We start from the raw sequence: 17,467 nt of genomic DNA on the forward strand, positions 1-17,467 counted from the left end.
CCACTGAGTCATCTCTCCAGCCCTGCTTTGGTAACTTTCATAATATTAATATCGTCACAGGCTCGAAACAGCTGAGTTATGCCCTTAGTATTCTTTTTTACAATATTTTTGACTCTTCCTAGGTACATATTTGGTTTTTTTTTTTTTTTTTTTTTTTTTTTTAATCAAGCCTTTGTCAAACTGCCCCCTTTGAGATTTGGTGAGTTATTTTCATTGGAGTTGTATTGAGTATATATTACTTTAGGAATTGGTGACTCCTTTAGCAATACTTTTTTTTTCTCATGGTTAAGAATCAAACAGAGGGGCTGGAGAGTTGGCTCAGCAGTTAAGAGCATTGACAGCTCTTCCAGAGATCCTGAGTTCAATTCCCAGCAACCACATGGTGGCTTACAACCATCTGTAATGGGATCAGATGCCCTCTTCTGGTGTGTCTGAAGACAGCAACAATGTACTCACATATGTTAAATAAATAAATTAATTAATTAATTTAAAAAACCAAGACGGAGCTAGCAAACTGTGGAAACAGTTTCTCCATGTTTGTGATGCTCTGGGGAAAGGAGGTATCACTGAAACCTAATCTGGGTCCTCAGATCTCTGGGTCCAGGACAATTTTAAAAGCAGTTTATTGCTGAATAATGATTAGACCAAGAGAACTCACTTGTGTGTGGGCAGTAAGTCTGATACATGAGTCAGTCACAATATCAGGCAAGAGCGTCAGTATGGGCCCTCTCAGCATAGGGATTCAGAGAATGAGTTATGAGTTCATAGCAATCCCTGCAGTTTACACCTGACAGCACAGTCAGTTTTCTCCTGTTTGTACTTGCACCTCTGATCTTTACCATGAAGTCCTAGATCCCATGACTCTTGGCATAATTACTTATTTGATCAAACACCCATCATAGCCACCGTTCTCTGACGCATCTTCTCCTTTTCCTCTTTGGACTCTACACTAAGGCACCCCAGACTGAATAACTTGTCACCGGTTGTCTTTTTGCCAGTTCCTAGGTACACCCATTACAGGAAACTCGAATCCTACACCACACCAGCCCCTTTCTGCACACCTCCCTTGGTCTTCTTGGACTCCAGTGGCTCTATTACCCCGTTCTTGAGGGGAATGCTAAGAGCTTGTGGCACTTTGGTTGCTTTGTTTTCCTAACATGGATACACTGCCCTCTTGAAGCACACTCACAATTATTAAAGGGCTTCTCTGGTTTTCTGGGGTTTTTTCCCCCCTATGGAAAATGACAAATGGTTTAAATGTCTAGAAATAAATAAATTTATTTATTTATTTATTTATTTATTTCTAGACATTTGTTGTTTTCTTTTTTTTTTTTTTTTTTTTTTTTTTTTAAAAAGGGTTTTTTTTGGCCTGCCCGGCCTGGCACTCACTTTGTAGACCAGGCTGGCCTCGAACTCAGAAATCAGCCTGCCTCTGCCTCCCGAGTGCTGGGACTAAAGGCGTGCGCCACCACGCCCGGCTGGTCAGTTGTTTTCTAAATAGCATTTGTAATAATGAAGCTTTTTAAGACAAGTAAAATGCAGATAGTATTTAAAGAAAGAAAACTAGGGCTGAGATAACTTGGTGGATAAAGTGCTTACCTCTGCAAGCATGAGGACCTGAGGTTGGCTCCTCAGAACCTGTGTAAAGATGGATACAGTAACATGTCTCTCCTAGGAGAGCGGTGAGGGAAGGAGGAGACAGAAAAATCCCCCAGAAACCCATAGGTTTCTAAGATACATAGAAACAAACAACAAAGAGACCCTGTCTCAAATAAGTAGAAGAGAAAAGCCAACACTAGAGGTTTTCCTTGGCCTCTAAATGTGCCATGGTATATGTATATATATACATTATAAACATGGAAGAAAGGAAGGAAAATAATTTATATGTGTTGCCTATAAATGTATATGGAGAAAGGTTGACAAACTATGGCTAACTGAACAGTTGTTACTTCCTTAATTTAACATTGGTGGGTCTGAGTGGGACTGTGATGGAAAGTCTGACTTTTCTGTACTTTTTAGTTCTTTCAGAAAAGGAAGAAAAATAAATATTTTGCTTATGCTTTAGAGTAAAGGAATATTAGAAGTAGGACAAGAAGGGGGCTGGAGACACAGCTCAGCAGTTAAGAACACTTGCTGCTCTTTCAGAAGACCAAAATTTGGTTCCTGCACTCGTGTCCAGAGGTTTAACACCACTTGTGGCTCCAGCTCCAAGAGCTCCATATTTACATATGCACAAACTCACATACATGCACAAATCTTAAAAAGTTAAATAAAAAAAGTAAGATAAGCTGGACAGTGGTGGTGCACACCTTTAATCCCAGCACTCGGGAGGCAGAGGCAGGCGGATTTCTGAGTTCGAGGCCAGCCTGGTCTGCAGAGTGAGTTCCAGGACAGCCAGGGCTACACAGAGAAACCCTGTCTTAAAAAACAAAAGTAGGATAAGATGATACCTGAGCATATTCACAGTTGATTGGAATCAGACCAATTGTAAATGACGCATGGGTGGATGGCATACGCAGTTGGTATGGCTGCTTGGATTTTGTACTAAAAAGACGTTTCCACTCTCTGTTGACAGGGTCCCACAGTCCCCCTGATAGATCTGGAGCACGTCCTCCCACTCATGTTTCAGGTGGTCATCTCCAATGCAGGCCACCTGAATGAAACCTACCACCTCACCCTGGGTCTTCTGGGCCAGTTAATTATCCGTCTTCAGCCAGCAGAAGTAGATGCTGCAGTCATGAAGGTCCTTTCAGCCAAGCACAACCTGTTTGCCACAGCAGACAATGCTGTTGTGCCAGATGGCTGGAAGACCACCCACCTGCTCTTCAGCCTTGGAGCTGTCTGTCTGGACAGGTCAGCCTTGGTTTTTATATACCCAGCATCCACTCTGCCCTCTGTGCTGTTCACTGAGAACAAAGGTCTAGCTGTTGATGAGTTTTGGTATGCTATGGTGCTGTTGTCAGAGGCTCTCCTGTGAGATTAAACTAGTCAGTCTACACTTAAATAGCTGAGAGGCTCAATGGTGCCTTCCAGTCAGCTCTGATGAGATCTATTCTGGTAGATTTTTCCAGAGAAAAGTAAATATAAGCATTGGGGTTGAAAAGTCTGTTTTCATTATAAAAATGAACATAATCATAATACAAAACTTGAAATTAAGTGAAGAAGGAAAGATGACCCTGATTTGTACCATATACATCTCTAAGCTGTGAATGTGAATATCTCTGTGTATACATGTGAGGATGACATTCTAGAGCAGTGGGTCTCAACCTTCCTAATGCTGTGACCCTTCATACAGTTCCTCATGGTGTGATGACCCCAACCATAAGATTATTTTTGTTGCTTCTTCATAACAGTAATTTTGAAACTGTTATGAAACATAAAGTAAATATCTATATTTTCTGATGGTTTTAGACTTTGGGGGTTGAACAACCAACAGGTTGAGAATCACTGTTTTTAAGAGATATTTGAGAACATAGTTGTAAATTGAGTTTGCAGACTAAGTATATATGTAACAGATCTTGATTTGGATGTTGTTGTGTTTTGGCTTATCTTTGTGTGAAAAGCATTATTCTGTTAGTTTTTTAGGCTAAGTAACGGATGGCTCTTTGCATGAGTCTGACTCCGCCAGGGATAATAAGCTATAATGTGTGTGAAGATGTAGCCTTACATACTGCTACCTAACATTGGTGTTCTTGCCTTCCAGCCGAGTGGGCCTGGACTGGGCCTGCTCCATGGCAGAGATCCTTCGGTCACTCAACAATGCCCCGTTGTGGCGAGATGTCATTGCCACCTTCACAGACCACTGTATCAAGCAGCTGCCATTCCAACTGAAGCACACCAACATCTTCACTCTGCTGGTGCTTGTCGGCTTCCCCCAGGTACAGCATCTGAAGGCCTGTTTGCCCAAGTCTCTATAGCACAGGCAGATGCACAACACACACACACACACACACACATATGTCTGTAATTAGTTTTAGTTTAGTTTAGTTTTGTTTTAGTTATGTGATTTGCTTTTATAGTCTTGGTGGGGTTTTTTTTTGTTTTTGTTTCAAAATTGTGCAGTTGTTAGATTTGCACTGTCAACAGTTAGACATTTCATTTAGTTTACTTTGTCTGGATAGTAGGTAACTATGTATACTCATTCACAAAGAGCTGCAGAGATTGTTTTCTTTCATCCTGGCACTCCTATTGATCTTACTCATTTTGTGTGCATCAAATGATTGGAATGAGGAGCTGTAAAGCTATGTCAAGCACCTAAACTAGTTTTATGCCAGGTCTGTACCAAATCCTTTGGACTTAGGGGTGAGAAGCCTCCATCCTTGTGTGCTTGTAGAGGAGCAAGTAAAAGGGACTGGGCTTGTGCCTAATTATGTGCCTCTTCCTGCATCAATGCTCCAGGTCCTCTGTGTGGGAACCCGCTGTGTTTATATGGATAATGCCAATGAACCCCATAATGTGATCATCTTGAAACACTTCACTGAGAAGAATAGAGCTGTGATTGTCGACGTCAAAACCAGGAAAAGGAAAACAGGTCTTAAGCATAATTGTGTCTTCTAAGAATGAGAGAAATGGTTTAACCCTTGCATGCTCTAAAGCCAGTGGAGATCCCTGAGTTCTTGCTCCTGCATGTGATATTTAAATTTTTTAATTACAGTTATTTATTTGTGTGTGCTCATTTGCATAGTCAGTTCTCTCATTGTACCACCTGAGGCTGTAGAGAGGTTATCAGGGTTGGTGGCAAATGACTTTATCCACTGAGTTCTCTCACCAGTTCATATCGTTACAATTAAAGTGCATTACTTATGCAGAGTGTGGTGGTACATGTCTGTGACTTCAGCAGTGAGGCAGGAAGGTCACACATTCAAGATCAGCCTGATAGGTAGTAAGTTTGAGGCCAGTCTGGGCTGCATAATGAGACTCTGTGATAAAAAGTAATAATAATTAATAAGCATAATATTCATATAAGTTGATTTCTTATAGATACTATTAGTCGGGGTTTTCTTTTTAAATCCACTGTGACAGCCCCTTCCTTCCAGTGCTTATCCAGGCATTGTATGGTTGACTTGAGTTGAAATCTGCCACCTCCTTGTGTATTTTCTTTCCATTTGTCCCATCTGTTCTTAGTTCTCCTTTTATTTTCTCTTGCCTTCTTTTGGATTGATTTTCTCATGTGTTAAAGATTCATTTCATGTCTGCTGTTGGCTCCACCTGTAACTGTTGCTCTAGTGTCAGCATAGGCAGCACTTTGGAGACCACCCTGAAGTTTGTTCTGTACCCCTGGGACTGTCTGTTTCAGATGTTATTACACTTTGCAGTTGTGTCAAAATACTGCATTTGTGCCCCATATCTGCCTCACTGTTCCTGTTATTGTAGTCATTCTCTTTATTCTACATCATTATACATAATGTCAACTTTTAAATATGAGTTATTTTTAGAGAGATTTTAAAATGAAAACAATGTATATTTTATTCAACTACACAATTACTATTTCTGCTGTTCATTCCTTTTTATAGATTCAGATTTCATTTAGTATAATTTTTTCTGGTTTGAAACACTTCCCTTAGCACTTCTTATAGTCCATGTCTTCTACAAGAATCTGTCTGGAGGATGTTTGTTCTCACCATGTCATTGTTGCTGAGACTGAGTCTTACATATAGCCCTGTTGGCCCCTCTCCCAAGTGCTGGAGCTGCAGTGTGCACCACCGCTCCCAGCTTTGTCTTTGTCTTTGCAAGACGATTTTACTGTGGCTGGAGAGAGGGTTCAGCAGTTAAGAGCACACACTGCTCATGCAGAAGGTCCAGGTCTGCTTCCAGCACCCATATCCAGTGGCTCACAAATACCCTAACTCCAGCTCCAGGACTCCAGCACCCTTCTTAGTCTCCACTGGCATTGTACTTACAGGTACAAACCATCACACTGGCAGACGTGTATACATATAATTAAGATTAAAATCTTTATGAAACTTAATTTTTCTGGATAAATTCTAAGCTGAGATATTTGGGGATTTGTTGTTGTTATACTGTGTGTGTGTGTGTGTGTGTGTGTGTGTGTGTGTGTGTGTGCGTACACTATTCCTGAGTCACTGTCTTCTCTAGCAGTGGCGACTCTAAAGACTTCCATCTAGCCTTTCTAATGATAGTAGCCCTCACTCTACAAGTCAGAGAACTAATGTCAAAATTCTGCCAACTTCTAAGTATATCTGTCCCAATGATACATTCTGGGACTGGGGAAGTAACCACAGGACCCACTGGACCTACTGTGAGTCAGACTTCAGTCAGAACTCCATTAATTACTTGACCTCCATAAGCTTCTACTTTAAGGGCCACTGTGTTTCATGGGATCTCTCAGAATCAGCATCAATTTGGAATCAGTGTTCAGTGGACCCTGGAAAGTCAGATTGTTTCCTTTCCCCTGGTGTACAATTATCCTTGCAAAGGGCCATAAGTTCCTGGAGAAAGGCTAACCATAAGACTCTTAGATATTTTATCAAGGTCCTTCTTCAATGGAGCCTGAAAATTCCTTCATTCAAGGGTTCTGATTCTGCAAACTGGCTTATCTGGAAATTGGCTAATGAGCTGAGAATCCCTTTTGCCACAATCCAGTGGAGCCTTTCATTTATTTGTAATGTTTTTCCTCTTAGATCAAATAAAAATGCAATAGTCTTTTTTTAAATCTATTTCATGCCTAGAAACACCATGATTTTTTTTTAATTGGATATTTTATTTATTTACATTGCAAATGTAAAAAAAAACCCCAAAAGCCAAACCTTTTCCAGTTTCCCCTCTGCAAATCCCCTATCCCATTGTCCCTTACCCTGCTTCTATTAGGGTGCTCCCCCACCCACCTACCCACTCCTGCCTCACTGCCCTAGCATTCCTCTACACTGGGGCATCAAGCCTTCACAGGACCAAGGGCCTCCCCTCCTATTGATGCCAGATAAGGCCCCTTCAGCTCAGAAACACCATGATTGACTAGCCAGTACCAAAGATCCATATGAGTTATAACACCATAAAAATCACTTGGCCTGTGCTACCCATGACTGGTCAGGCCATTATGGACGATGCTTTGTCAGTGCTGCCCAATACCTTGCCTTTGGCGATTCAGTGCTGCCACCTGCTCTTGCTACTTTGAGGGCCCAATTAGCCCCATTCCATCTAATTAATCCAACTGGACAGCAGAGTCTTCAACCCTTAGGTCTGATACAAGGAAAAGAACAACAACAAAACTCTTCAAATGCTCTGGTGCCCCTCTTACCATTTTACATCTTGCAGGATTAGTGAAAGGCATGTCTTCTGGACCTTTCCATTGTGGATGATTAGATTTTATACAGTGTGCTCACCCTAGCATTACAGTTTCCTTGAGTCTTAAAATCCTTTCATCAGCTCCAAGCCAAGAGATAGTGGCATCTCCATCTCCTTCTCAGTAGGTCATCTTTTGACAAGTGCTTCATCCAACCATTAAGACAAACTTTAGATGCTTTTTTTTTTGTCCAAGAATCCATATTAAACCACTCAGAGGGCCCATATCAATAAACTCAGCCTGATCCAGTTTTATACATCTTCCATTATCCCACACCCCTACAATCCATTCCCACACATATTCCCTAGACTTCTGCTCCAATGAATTAGCAAACTCTTTGTGATCTTTAGTAGTGTAGCGAGCCTCCTCCCAGATTGCACTTTCTACCTCCCCTCTAGGAGCCTGCTTTGCCTTAAATCTGATCTAAAGGCAACTATTGGTGGCCCCTGAGGGACCCAGTTTGCCTGTCCTGGCATCTTTTTCAGAGAAGGTCACTTCTGGTTTAGCAGACAATGAAGGATTAATTTCCTCAGTCAAAGGTGGAAAGGGCAGTATTTCAGGAGTAGAAGTACATGTGCTCAGAGTGGAGAGACCACTTTCTCAGGTGAGACAAACCCTTCTGAGGGTTCAAAGTTCTCAACTTCAGTGGGTTTCCCCACCCCAAATGACAGGATCCCATTCTTTACCATTAATGCCTGACTTGAACCACCGGCACCCCCTGAGGCTGGGACTTGAATTTTTGTTGCAAGTTAGCCAGTCGTATAATGAGGGCCTCAGTTTGGTTTCCTACAACTTAAGCTCTGAGGCTGCTGATTCTCTTCCAGGGCGCACTTAGACACTTGCAGACTGTTTCCGTCTATCTGGAGCCAGTCAGTTTCTCACTGAGTTCATTGCCCTTCACCGTGTTCTAAGATGCTAGGAGTTGGCTAATTCTGTCATGGAGCTCATTCTTCTCCTTTGTCAGAGATGCTCGGAGCAACCAACCAGCAACATTGTTTTCCTTATTTTCCCACAGATTGTCAAACGTTTTATATACCAAGACACCAAATCTGTTGCCTTTCATAATTGGTCAGTCAGGATAATTAAATGCATTTGTCTCCTTAAGTGGGTAAAATATAAGCTCCCAGGAAAGGCTTCAGTAACTAGAGAGGCTTTGGTAACTATAGGTGTTGGCAAATTGGGAAAGCCTATTCCAGATACTTAAAATTTTTCATACTTATATTTCTATTGCTCTAGAACTACTTCTGGTACCAAAATCTGCATTTAGTAAGGGTTCTTTAGAGAAACAAAAATAAATAAATACACACATACACACATATATATTTATATTTATTCAATATATAAATATCCTGATATCCGTGTGTGTGTGTGTGTGTGTGAGAGAGAGAGAGAGAGAGAGAGAGAGAGAGAGAGAGAGAGAGAGAGATTTATGTGAATGACTTACAAGCTGTAGTCCAGCTACCCCAGCAATAGCTGTCTATCAACAGAAGGTCCAAGAGTCCAAGAATCTAGTAGTTTCTCAGTCCATGAGGCTGGAAGTCTTATCTGATCTTCAGTATATGCCAGAATCCCAAAGAAGCAAGCTCTGATGACATTGAAGGAATGGACTTGGCGTGAGAGTGAAGGCAAGCAGGCAAAGACTGCAAGCTTCTTTCTTCCATGTCCTTTATATAGGCTGCCAGCAGGTGTAGCCTGGATTAAAGGTGGATCTTCCCATTTCAAATGATGTAATTAAAAAAAAAAAAAATCCCTCACAGATGGACCTAGCCACTTGGGTTTTAGTCAGTCCCAGATGTAGTCAAGGTGTCAACCCAGAACAGTCATCACAGTACTTCCAGCAATAACTTGCTTGTGCATAGTAATAAGAATTTTGCATTGTGACTTGTCCTTCTTGGTTTCTCCGTGATCATCTGCAAACTGGGCATAAATACAGTGGGGACCTAGACTATAGGTCTTGTTTCTGCAGTCCTTGCTTTAGTGAGGCCTGTGGAGAAATGCAGCTGCAAGGGGCACTAACAGGATCCTTTATGCCTTTCTTTTCCATTTTGACATGATGCTTCAGTGAAGGACTATCAGCTGGTCCAGAAGGGAGGAGGACAAGAATGTGGCACCTCTCAGTCCCAGCTGAGCCAGTACTCCCAGCACTTTGCCTTTATTGCCAGTCACCTTCTGCAAACCAGCATGGATAGCCATTGTCCCGAGGCAGTGGAAGCAACCTGGGTCCTGTCTCTGGCTCTCAAAGGTTTATATAAAACACTAAAGGTAATGGTGAGCCTTTTCCATTTGCACAAAGCTACAGTCTGCAGGGGATTAATTCGGAGGAAATGCCGTCTGATTTCGATGAACGGTTAACAACGGCTGTTTTGAGAAATGCTTACACAAGGATTGCTTTAGGGAGGAAATAGAACTTTCCCAGTGGTTTGAGTCTCAGTTTTTCTAATATTGTTTCATGGACTTAACCACAGTTGGCTTCGTGGAGATATAATCCTGTCAGGGGAGAAGAAAACTGGTCTGAAAGGTTTGTCACTTCCCACCTAACAGGAGCTCCTCGGGTCATTATAGGAATGCCTGTTGATACTTGTTGAGCACCAAGAACCAAGTGGAACTGGGTGTTCAGTGGTGAGCTAGGAAGAAGGGCCATGCTCTCATGAGGGTTAGAGTCTTCCTTGCATACCTTCAAGGAAGACAGCTCTGCATCAGAAAGCCTTTCAAAAAGGGAAATTTGAGGCGGCAGATATGGGGATAGCAAGTTTCAGACCTTGAAGTGGATTGGGCATTGATGGTCACAGAGCAGAAGGACCTCCGGGTCTTTAAGACAGTGCAGCCTAAGGGATGAAGCCAAAGAAGCAGGCAGGGAGCTTTATAAGACTCAGTTGTCCATTATTAGGGCTTGGATTTTAGCCTCAAGAGTTTTGGGAAAGTAAAGAGAGGGGAAGTGACAGTAAATAGGTTTCAAGAGTGCTTGTTCAATGACAAAACACGGAGTGAATGAGGAGCAATGGCTCGGGGTTAAGATTTGGAGCACTTTCTTACTGACGAGCATTTCTGTTGGAAGCTGAGACTGGGCTCTGGGGAAGGCTGTTGCTCTGTCCAACCTTAACCATCACTCTATACCAGCTGCAAATCACTCCCTTGGCTTGGCAGGCTCACGGTTTTGAAGAGACCCAGGCCACCTTCCTCCAGACCGATCTGCTAAAGCTGCTGGTGAAGAAGTGTAGCAAAGGGACCGGCTTCAGTAAGACTTGGCTCCTCCGAGACCTAGAGGTAATGAGGAGGGAGGGCTTCCTGTAGAGCTGAGCCCAGAAGCAGAGCTAGCTTGTTCCAACCAGTTCCATCCGGTGTATTCTAATTCTGGGCAGCTTTGAAACCCAACCTTGGTTCTGCCTTCCTGAATCAGGGATCCTGACACCTGTCCTCCCCTGCCAGGAAAATGAATTGGGTGTTTGTTCAAAGAACCTTGGAGGAGTATTTTGTAGAAACACATAATTGGCCATTATACCATGATAATAAAATGTGCTTTTGAATTACTATTTCCCTCTAAAATTCCTTTGAGCTAAAATCGGTTTGTAAATACGACCACACTCATGTTTACCTTATGTAGGATTTCAGTCTATAATTTCACTTTATTGTTACTCCCCTGAGGCCTTAGATGTTCCTTATTGGAATTCTTGAAGTTCCCAGAGGCTTTCAAGGTCAAGTGCTAGCATCTAGTATCAGGGAAGCTGTGCTACCAGGGTGTGCTGTGTCCCCCACCCTCACCTCCACAGGTGCCTGCATTTGAAGAATCACCTCTGGGTTCCTTACATCTAAGGGACATATGCTAAAACATATTAATAGGTAACTGGGATCTTAGAGAATCTTTTTTAAATTTTATTTTTATTTATTTTATATGTATGGGTGTTTTGCCTGCAAACATGTCTGCACCACTTGAATGCCTGGTGCCCCATAGATGCCAGAAGAGGACATCAGTTGCCCTGGACTTCAGTTACAGATGGTTGTGAGCTGCCATGTGGGTTCTTGGAAGTGAACTCAAGTCCTCTGGAAAAGCATCCAATGCTCTTCTTAACTGCTGAGCTGTATCTGCAGCTCCTATAAACACCCTTTTCAGTGGCTATGTATAAGACTAGAAAGTGCTTTGCAGGCTTTTGCCATTATTAATGCTTCATTGGCTGTATTTTAAACAGCATTTTTCATGTATTTTGTCATTTCTAAAAGATAAGTTAGTAGGTCAAAGGATATAAACATTTTTTAAAGAAGTATTTTTTTTATGTATATGAGTACACTGTGGCTGTCTTCAGACACACCAGAAGAGGGCATCAGATCCCATTACAGATGGTTGTGAACCACCATGTGGTTGCTGGGATTTGAACTCAGGACTTCTAGAAGAGCAGTCAGTGCTCTTAACTATTGAGCCATCTCTCCAGCCCCGATATAATCATTTTAAATAACTTAATAGTTACATTTCTCCAAAACAAGTTAGAAAAGAATAATACCCATTTGGGCTATCAAGAAAAGTTAATAAACACAAGGGCTTCCATAGTTTTGTTAGCATTTCCTGTTATGTGTACAATTGAACATGCTTTCCTGCTCCTTTACTAATCACATACTCATACCCGTGTGCACTCTGATATCTTAAACCTCTGTGCCCTTAATATAGTAAAGACCTAGGTCATCCTCTCACTCACTCAACACTCGTCTCCCTGCTCTGCTTGACTGACTGTGTGTGTAGATTCTGTCCATCATGCTGTACTCGTCAAAAAAGGAGATCAACACTCTGGCTGAACATGGAGACCTGGAGCTAGATGAACGAGGAGACCAAGAAGAAGAACTGGACCGGCCAGTTAGTAGCCCTGGAGAAGCAGAACAGAAGAAGCTAGACCCTCTTGAAAATGTGGATGAACCCACCAGAATATGCTTCTTGGTATGTTCATTGGTCATCTTGTGGGTAGGACATGGGCATCAAAGGAATGGGTTCTCTTTGGCTTGGGCTATGCTTCATCCTCGGTATTTCTAAGGACTGCAGAGGTAGCTCAGTGGTTGAGTACTTGTTGGTCTTCTAGGAGACCCAGGTTGGATTTCCAGCACCCAAATGGGAGCTCACAACTGTCTGTTAACTCTAATTCCAGAGGACCCAACACCCTCTTCTGGCCTCCATGGGCACTACTAGGCTATACATTGGTACACCGTCAAACATACAGGCAAAACATCTATTCACATAAATAAATTTTTAAAACTTTCTAACTACTCAATTTGATGTCCTGAAAATTCATTTCCTGTTTAGTCTATGGTATACAGAAAAGATCTAGAACAATAGTAGAGCTATATCATTGTAGTGGCTTTAAGATTAACTCATTTTATGTACATGGTGTATGCCTGTGTGATTTTACATGTCCAACATGTAAAGAAGGAGCCTGTAGCAGGTCAAAAAGGTCAGTGAATCCCTTGAAACTGACATCACAGGTTGTTCTGAGCCACCTTGTGGGTGCTGGCAACTAAACCCAGGTCCTCTGCAAGAATAATAAGTATTTTTAACTACTGAGCCATTTTTCTAGCCACTAAAGTGGCTTTAAATAGAACTGCACATTTTATAGTTCATATCTTAGTACTCAAAATTTGATATGCTTTTAAAAAGTACCTCCATATTGTTCTTCAACTGTAACCTGGGGTAACCTGAGATAGTGTTTCATCACGTTGGAGTGCATATTGTCTGTGTCTTAAAGAACATGTTCTCAGCTGTCTTTCACCTTCTTTCATGCCTCCAGATGGCTCATGATGCCCTCAATGCCCCTCTGCACATTCTCCGGGCCATATATGAACTGCAGATGAAGAAGACTGATTCGTTCTTCCTAGAGGTTCAGAAGAGGTAAAGACGTTGAGATGAACTTCAGTGTTCCAAGTGAGAATGAGGACCCCTCACCTGCTGCCAGGGGATCTGGAGAGATCCTGGTAGGCCAGGCAGCCAAGGGACTGACCTGGAGTTCTTACTGGTGCCCCAGGAAAGGCAACTGTGCCACTTTGCCTGGAACATCTCTAAGAGTTTGATGGTTTCCTTTGAGAATGTCATGTGTGCACTCTTACAGGTACAGCCTTTGGGATGCATCTCATGCCATCCAGTGAGCAAATGGCACAGAGCAGAGCAGGTGCTGTGGCTTGAGAGTGATTTTTGGCTCCCATGTTTTCATCAGTATTATTCTTGTGACTTTTCCACAGGAATGACTATTTAATCAACAGTATAACCTTCTCTTGTCCAGGAAGCTCAGAGATGGCTTCGAATCCATCTCTTGAATTTGTGTAGAACTTTACATATCTACCACACAGTCTCCTCTTCTCTCCCCATGACCTGGCTTTGGTATCTCTCTCTTCCAACACACACATCTTTTCCTCCTACCTCTTTTTGTCTTGTTTCTCTCTTGTCTCCTCCCTCCCTTTTTGCTAGGTCTCAGACCCAGAGTCTTGTACATGCTAAGCTACCTCCCTAGCCCTTTAGCTTCTTATTCTAACGTGTAATGAATTTCAGTGAACTTGCTTCATGTTTCTACTTTAGCCTGTGCATTACCTAAACCCTGTGTGAGATGGAGCAGGAACTGTGAGAGGACAGCCGTCAGGGTACACCCTAAGATGCTGGGACTAAAACCATAGCAGGCCCTCAGACTGAAGCACATAGAATGTGTGCTTTTCTCACATAACCATGCAAAGGCAGACAGAAAGGGAACACTGGGAAGACTGCCCACTTGATAAAGTATGTGTCATGCAAGCATTAGGATCTGTGCCCATGTAAAAGCTAGGCCTGGCAGGACTCGTCTATAACTCTAGTAATGGGGATGTGGGGTAGAGACATGGATTCCTGAAGCTTACAAGTTAGCCAGGCAAACCAAATCAGGAAGATTTAAGCTCAGTGAGAGACACTGTCTCTAAAAATAAGGTGGAGGGCAATGAGGTAATGAGGTCAGCTTCCCATACACACATCCCAAAATAAAGAAAGATTAATAGGCTGGAGAAATATCTCAGTGGTTAAGAACACTTGTTGACTTGTGGAGGACCTGGGTGTGATTCTCAGCATCCATATAGCAGTATGCAGCCATCTTTAACACCAGTCCCAGGGGATTGAGCACCTTCTTTTGAGGCCAGGCCTGCATGTGGTGCACAGACATAAATGTAGACAAAACACAAACACAAAAAGTAATTTTTGAAAAATAAAGATAAAGAGGAAAGTGGTTCCATGGGGACAGTGTACATCTCTGCCATGAGGATATGCACGGAAGTCTATGTGTATGCATGAATGGATGAATGCTGTGACTCTAGTTTGTAGAGTACAGCAAGTGATGATGTAACCAGAAGGGGATAATAGTGAGAGTATAGCCCTGGGCACCTTTCTAAAAAGTGCAGTATATTCTAAGCTCTTATCTCCTCCGTTTTCTGTGCCTATCACTGGGCTCCCCTTCAGGTTTGATGGGGATGAGCTCACTACAGATGAGAGGATTCGCTGCTTGGCCCAGAGGTGGCAACCCAGTAGGAGTCTGAGGCTGGAGGAGCAGAGCGCCAAAGCTGTGGACACAGACATGATTATCTTGCCATGCTTGGTATGTCACCTGTCTTGGGATCAAAATGTGTGCACTTCTGCTCCCTATAGTGAGAAGGCTGGGCCTCTGTAACGATGGTCTTGGCTTTGCAGTCCCGGCCTGCACGCTCTGACCAAGCCACTCCTGAATCAAATCCTGTGACCCAGAAGCTGATTTCCAGCACAGAGAGCGAGCTACAGCAGAGCTATGCCAAGCAGCGCCGGAGCAAGAGTGCTGCCCTCCTGCACAAGGAGCTGAACTGCAAGAGCAAGCGGGCTGTCCGGGACTACCTCTTCCGTGTGAACGAGGCCACCTCAGTCCTATATGCTCGCCATGTGCTCGCCTCCCTGCTGGCCGAGTGGCCAGGGCACGTGCCAGTGAGTGAGGACATCCTGGAGCTTAGTGGCCCTGCACATATGACCTACATTCTGGATATGTTCATGCAGCTGGAAGAAAAGCACCAGTGGGAGAAGGTAGCTAACTCTCTGCTCTGCCCAGGCTCCTCTCTGCCCCTTCCTTATCTCTAGCCCTGGGGTGTTTGAAAGGCACAGCCCCTTGACAGGTATGAATACAGCAGACATAAGGGCTGCTCTTGTCTGGCCCATGGGTTTTTTGGAATTGATCTCACAGCACAGACCTGAGTGAGTGCAGAGAACACTTGCAGTAGTAGTCCCTGGAAACCTGCTTTGGCCTTCTGCCTTGGCTGTTTTACAACTCTACGTCTTACAGCTCTTCTAGCTAGCCAGTGTCTTCTCAGGTCTCTGAAATTTCACATGATGGAAAGTCAAGGGACGAGGTAATTAGGATGTCCAGGTAGCCTTCCCCATAATACAACAAGGCTTCCAATGAGGGTCTTGACTTGTGTTTTAAATTGTCATTTCTGGCTGTCTGTGAAAGTCAAGTGATCTGCCCTCTCACCTGGGTTGCCCCATGACCTTGTTTGTATAGGTAGAGACTTATCCAAGACTCTGGCTTCTGGGCAATGGAGATTTCTCCAGAGTCCATGAGATTCTGTTTAGCCAAAAACAATTTGGAGTTTTAAGTTGGAGGCCATATTGTATTTTGATTTTTCTTTTCTAATTTATTTTTATTTTATGTGTACAATGTTCTGCCTGTGTGTAAGTACTTCATGTGTATATTATGCCCTCAAGGGCCAAAAGAGGGTGTCATATATCCTAAAACTATAGTTTAAAAAGGTCGTGAGCATTCATGTGCATGCTGCAAACTGAATTAGAGTCCTCTGTCAGAGCAGTCCTCTTAGCCATTGAGCCATTGAATAATGCTGTGAGGCCAGAAAGATAACTGAGCAGTTACAAGCACTTGCTGCCCCTGCAGAAGGCATAGATTTAGTCCCAGCATTCATTCTGGGCAGTTCACAATCTCCTACAACTCCAATTCTGGGGGATCCATTACCTTCTTCTGCCTCCACAGACATCTATATGAATATGAATATATATCTTCCAGCCACATGCATACATATAAATGAATATCTAACTAATGCTGGGTCAGAGTCCATTTTCTACTACCTACTACATAGAAGCAGAGAGCCCAGCATCACAGAAAACATCCTGGTCCACACCTTAGCATCCTTGTGCACTCATTTCTTCTGATGCAGGTTTAGAGGAGGTTCACTGTCTCCTCAGTTTCAGGTACAGAAATCATGAGTCATGTTAATCCTCTCACTCCTGTGCAGTGTGCTGGGCATGGGGAGGTTGATGTGTTCTCTGATCCTTGTTTTGCCCACCTAGGACCATTGGTTTCTGCAAACCCTAGATTGTTAGCTAGCATCACGGCCCTACAGACACTGGCAGTGTGCTCTAGCCTCATCTGCCCTCCATGAAGAGCAGTGGCAGGCAGCCACTGCCTTGGCTGGCCCCTGTCTTAGACATGTGCTTCTTTGCCCATTGGTCCCTGGAGCTCCTCATTTTGGCCATTTCACCCTGTGTGCTGTAATGTGTACTTTACAGCTCCTATCTGCTTGGTGGTAAGTGTTTTAGGGGCCTGGAACATCTATGACTAGTTCTCTGCTTGAAGGCTTCCTAGAAGTGATTATTCTGATTCAGAACAGGGCATGTTGAGAGGGGGAGCTGGAATTGCATTTGGGGGCAGGTTGGATGGTTGACAGTGCCTTCGAGCAAGTGGATCTCAGACTGAAGTAGGCTTTTCCTTCTTCCGGATGACACTAGCTGGCCCTGCTCTTACCTGCTTTCTGTCTTCTCAGATCCTACAGAAAGTACTCCAGGGCTGCCGAGAGAACATGCTGGGCACCATGGCCCTGGCTGCCTGTCAGTTCATGGAGGAACCAGGAATGGAGGTGCAAGTGAGGGAATCTAAACATCCCTATAACAACAACACCAGCTTTGAGGTACAGTTGACCGTCAGAAACTGTAGCTCCCTCTTCTCACCAGCTCTGACTAAGAACATATTTCCTTGTCTCCTGTCTAAAGCCAAGAGTCCTGGGTAGCCAGGTTTCCCCTTCTCCAGACTGAGGTTTATCAACAGGAAAATGTGGGCTTCTGGCCTCAGAGGGGAGTCTCCTTTTCCCCATAGTAAGCTCTCCCAAGTGAATCCTCCTCAGCTTCCAGCAGTACGATTGTATGCATATCTA

At 43.4% G+C, this 17,467-nt stretch overlaps 1 protein-coding gene across 3 annotated transcripts in view; it reads left to right on the forward strand.

Annotated features, from left to right (window-relative positions):
- Positions 1-17,467, forward strand: part of Zzef1 (zinc finger ZZ-type and EF-hand domain containing 1) — a 126,047-nt gene that overhangs the window by 97,239 nt on the left and 11,341 nt on the right. For all 3 annotated transcript variants that reach the window (XM_021176147.2, XM_029484135.1, XM_029484134.1), the window contains exons 40-49: positions 2,576-2,853; positions 3,704-3,878; positions 4,399-4,531; positions 9,363-9,562; positions 10,445-10,564; positions 12,030-12,221; positions 13,063-13,163; positions 14,745-14,880; positions 14,973-15,332; positions 17,081-17,224. In XM_021176147.2, coding sequence (XP_021031806.1) covers positions 2,576-2,853; positions 3,704-3,878; positions 4,399-4,531; positions 9,363-9,562; positions 10,445-10,564; positions 12,030-12,221; positions 13,063-13,163; positions 14,745-14,880; positions 14,973-15,332; positions 17,081-17,224 — 1,839 coding nt within the window. The remainder of the gene's footprint in view (positions 1-2,575; positions 2,854-3,703; positions 3,879-4,398; positions 4,532-9,362; positions 9,563-10,444; positions 10,565-12,029; positions 12,222-13,062; positions 13,164-14,744; positions 14,881-14,972; positions 15,333-17,080; positions 17,225-17,467) is intronic.

The sequence above is a fragment of the Mus caroli genome, chromosome 11, assembly GCF_900094665.2.
Source record: "Mus caroli chromosome 11, CAROLI_EIJ_v1.1, whole genome shotgun sequence".
Taxonomy (NCBI): Eukaryota; Metazoa; Chordata; class Mammalia; order Rodentia; family Muridae; genus Mus; species Mus caroli.